The sequence below is a fragment of the Chiloscyllium plagiosum genome, unplaced genomic scaffold, assembly GCF_037043375.1.
Source record: "Chiloscyllium plagiosum isolate Xiang-an unplaced genomic scaffold, Cpla_swu_hap1 HiC_scaffold_8, whole genome shotgun sequence".
Lineage (NCBI taxonomy): Eukaryota > Metazoa > Chordata > Chondrichthyes > Orectolobiformes > Hemiscylliidae > Chiloscyllium > Chiloscyllium plagiosum.
In genome coordinates this window covers 55,189,900-55,192,468 of record NW_028270146.1, presented here as the reverse complement: position 1 = coordinate 55,192,468, position 2,569 = coordinate 55,189,900, and the positions used below count along the sequence as shown (strand labels likewise).

At 33.0% G+C, this 2,569-nt stretch overlaps 1 protein-coding gene across 2 annotated transcripts in view; it reads right to left on the bottom strand.

Moving 5' to 3' along the window:
• Positions 1-1,890: 1,890 nt before the first annotated feature.
• The window catches only part of styx (serine/threonine/tyrosine interacting protein), a 41,942-nt gene continuing 41,263 nt past the window's right edge, over positions 1,891-2,569 (bottom strand). For both annotated transcript variants that reach the window (XM_043697660.2, XM_043697662.2), the window contains one exon: positions 1,891-2,486. Coding sequence is in view for 1 of the 2 variants with exons in the window: in XM_043697662.2 (XP_043553597.1) it covers positions 2,413-2,486 (74 nt within the window). In the remaining variant the exon portion in view is untranslated. The remainder of the gene's footprint in view (positions 2,487-2,569) is intronic.

The window sequence follows — 2,569 nt, the reverse complement described above, 5'->3', positions numbered from 1 at the left end:
CAATAAAACAAATTCCAATAGAGATGGGGATATGAATAGTGATCATCATTGATTATTGTAACAAGTTACACATAAGTAAAAATTAGAACCGGAGATTTGGTATATATTGTATATAATTTAGTCAAAGAAAGCACTGCTTCCGATAGGAAAGGTAAATTCTAGCGCAAAAGATGCAGTTAAAGTAAAATTTAATATTCTGAAGGAATTTACTTTACTAAAGATTGTATATTTTCACCCTGTTAATTTTTAAGAGTTTTTGTCTAAACTATTGAGCTTTAGTTTTATACTACAGCATCAGAGCTAATATTTGTAGAAACTTGGTATACTTTGATGTGGGTACATAGGTGATGAGAAATGCTGCAAAGAATTGCTGTATACTGGGTCTGTCATTGTTGTTTAGATGCTATAATTTATAGGACCAAGATGGTAAATGTCTGCATTTAAGTTCAACATGTCACCTTCTGTTTACTGTACTGACTACTCTGTCAAAAGTTTTTGAAACCCATCTTTGGGCCCAAAAATTATACTTGGTTCTTTAAGGTATGCATATACTACATGAACCACACAAAAAACTGTTGTGCTTTTTTGAATTACAGCTGCTTTTAAGTACAGTTTTTGGTTGAGAGATTTATTGTGATCCAAATTAGTTATTTTATTAGTATTAATTTGTATTTATTTATAACTATAGTATTTTGGACAAAGGGCAAATAAAATCAAACTCGATGTATATAATTGGAATACAATATGGTCTTCAATATAAATTTTATACTGTTCAGCAATAGTCTAATTATATTAAACTATGTTAATGTTTCTGCTTTACAAAATTAAAAAAAGCAAAATAGCTACATTTGATAGTGAGAAAACATACAACCAGAAGCTGAGCTTGCAGATTTGTTCTCAGATGTTTTGTCACAATACTAGGTATCATCATCAATGAGCCTCCGATGAAGCGCTGGTGTTCTGTCCTGCTTGCTACTTGTGTGCTTTGGTCTGTTGTGGTGAGTGATATCACATCCAGTTCTTTTTCTGAGGTTGGTAAATAGGCTCCAAATCGATATGTTTGTTAATGGAGTTGACAGTGATAGACCAAGTATCATTGGTATCCATACACACAGACAGAGGGACACCAGTTTGACTAGGACAATGTGGGACAGGCTAAACAAAGACACACACGGGAATTCCTAGAGGCCTGGCATTCAAACCTGAGCTCCATTAACTAACATATCGATTTTGACTCCATTTACCAACCTCTCAGAAAAAGAACTGGATGTGATATCACTCACCACAACAGACCAAGACATACAAATAGCAAACAAGACAAAACAGCAGCGCTTCATCAGAGGCTCGTTGATGATGTTACCTAGCACTGTGACAAAACATCTGAGAAAAAATCTGCCAGCTCAACGAGCAAAGTTACAATCTGAGCTACAAATCTACTCAAATCAAAAGTTTGACAGCTTGTTGCACTAATTTATTCAATGTATGCATGTTTTTGCAGAAAACAAAAGTTAATTGAATTCAATTCAATTGACAGACCTTCACTATATAATGTCATAGGCTAGCTGTAGCTGTCTTTCTCCTAAAGATCTGTACAGTTAATGTACTTATGTATCTTTAAGTTTGTGGTTATATTTGAGGACTAAAGATATTTTCCAATATTAATTTGAGTAGGTGAAGCATAATAATTAAGCCAAGTAACAAAGGCCTGAAAAGATTTACCTAGTTGTCTTAACTATTATAGTTTCATAGCATGGTCAGAAAAATCAAAAGTACGTTTTGTGAAAATTACCTTAATTTTTGAATAGATCTTGCTGGTCTACAATCTGCATTTAGTGAACTAAATAAAATGAGGTGCTACATATGGTTTGACAGATAAGTGTAACACTTAAGGAATTAATCAAACTTTTTTTATTGAAAGTTTTAATAAATTACACTCAAAGATTAACACTTTATAACAAATTGCATGTATGGGTCTGACACCAAGCACACAGTGCATTATTTCCCTATCAAACTCTCATACAATCAAAATTCAAGTATCAAAAGTGCATCCATGTCTTAGCACATGCATACTTATTAACTGTCAAAACTGCAATTGGTAAAAATGTAAAATAATTAGCATATGAAGACTTCAAAATCCATCAAAAATGTGTTGTGCTGTGCTGTTCCTGGTCATTTTAATATTTTCATAAGAGATTCTAGTGCTCCAGGTTGTTCTCATATGAAAGGGCAAGTTCTCCATTTTAGCATACTTCCTCAGAAGTAGCAAGACAAGAAATGGAAAGAAAGTAAATTTTGCCAACTAAGTTTTTAGTATTCATAATCTTAAATATCCCATAACACTTCTCATCCTTTATTCACTGTTTGATACAGTACAGTAATCATGTCCATTATAATTAATGGAGTAGTAACAGGTTACCCATCATGGACTGCAGCCACCTGCATACTTGAAATATCATCATCATCTTCCAGCATTCTTTTCAAGGTTCCTAAACAAAACAAAATGCCATTACTAAAGCTTTGAAGAGTAATGATAAACACAGGTCAGAGAAAAACAAATACAGGAAATATT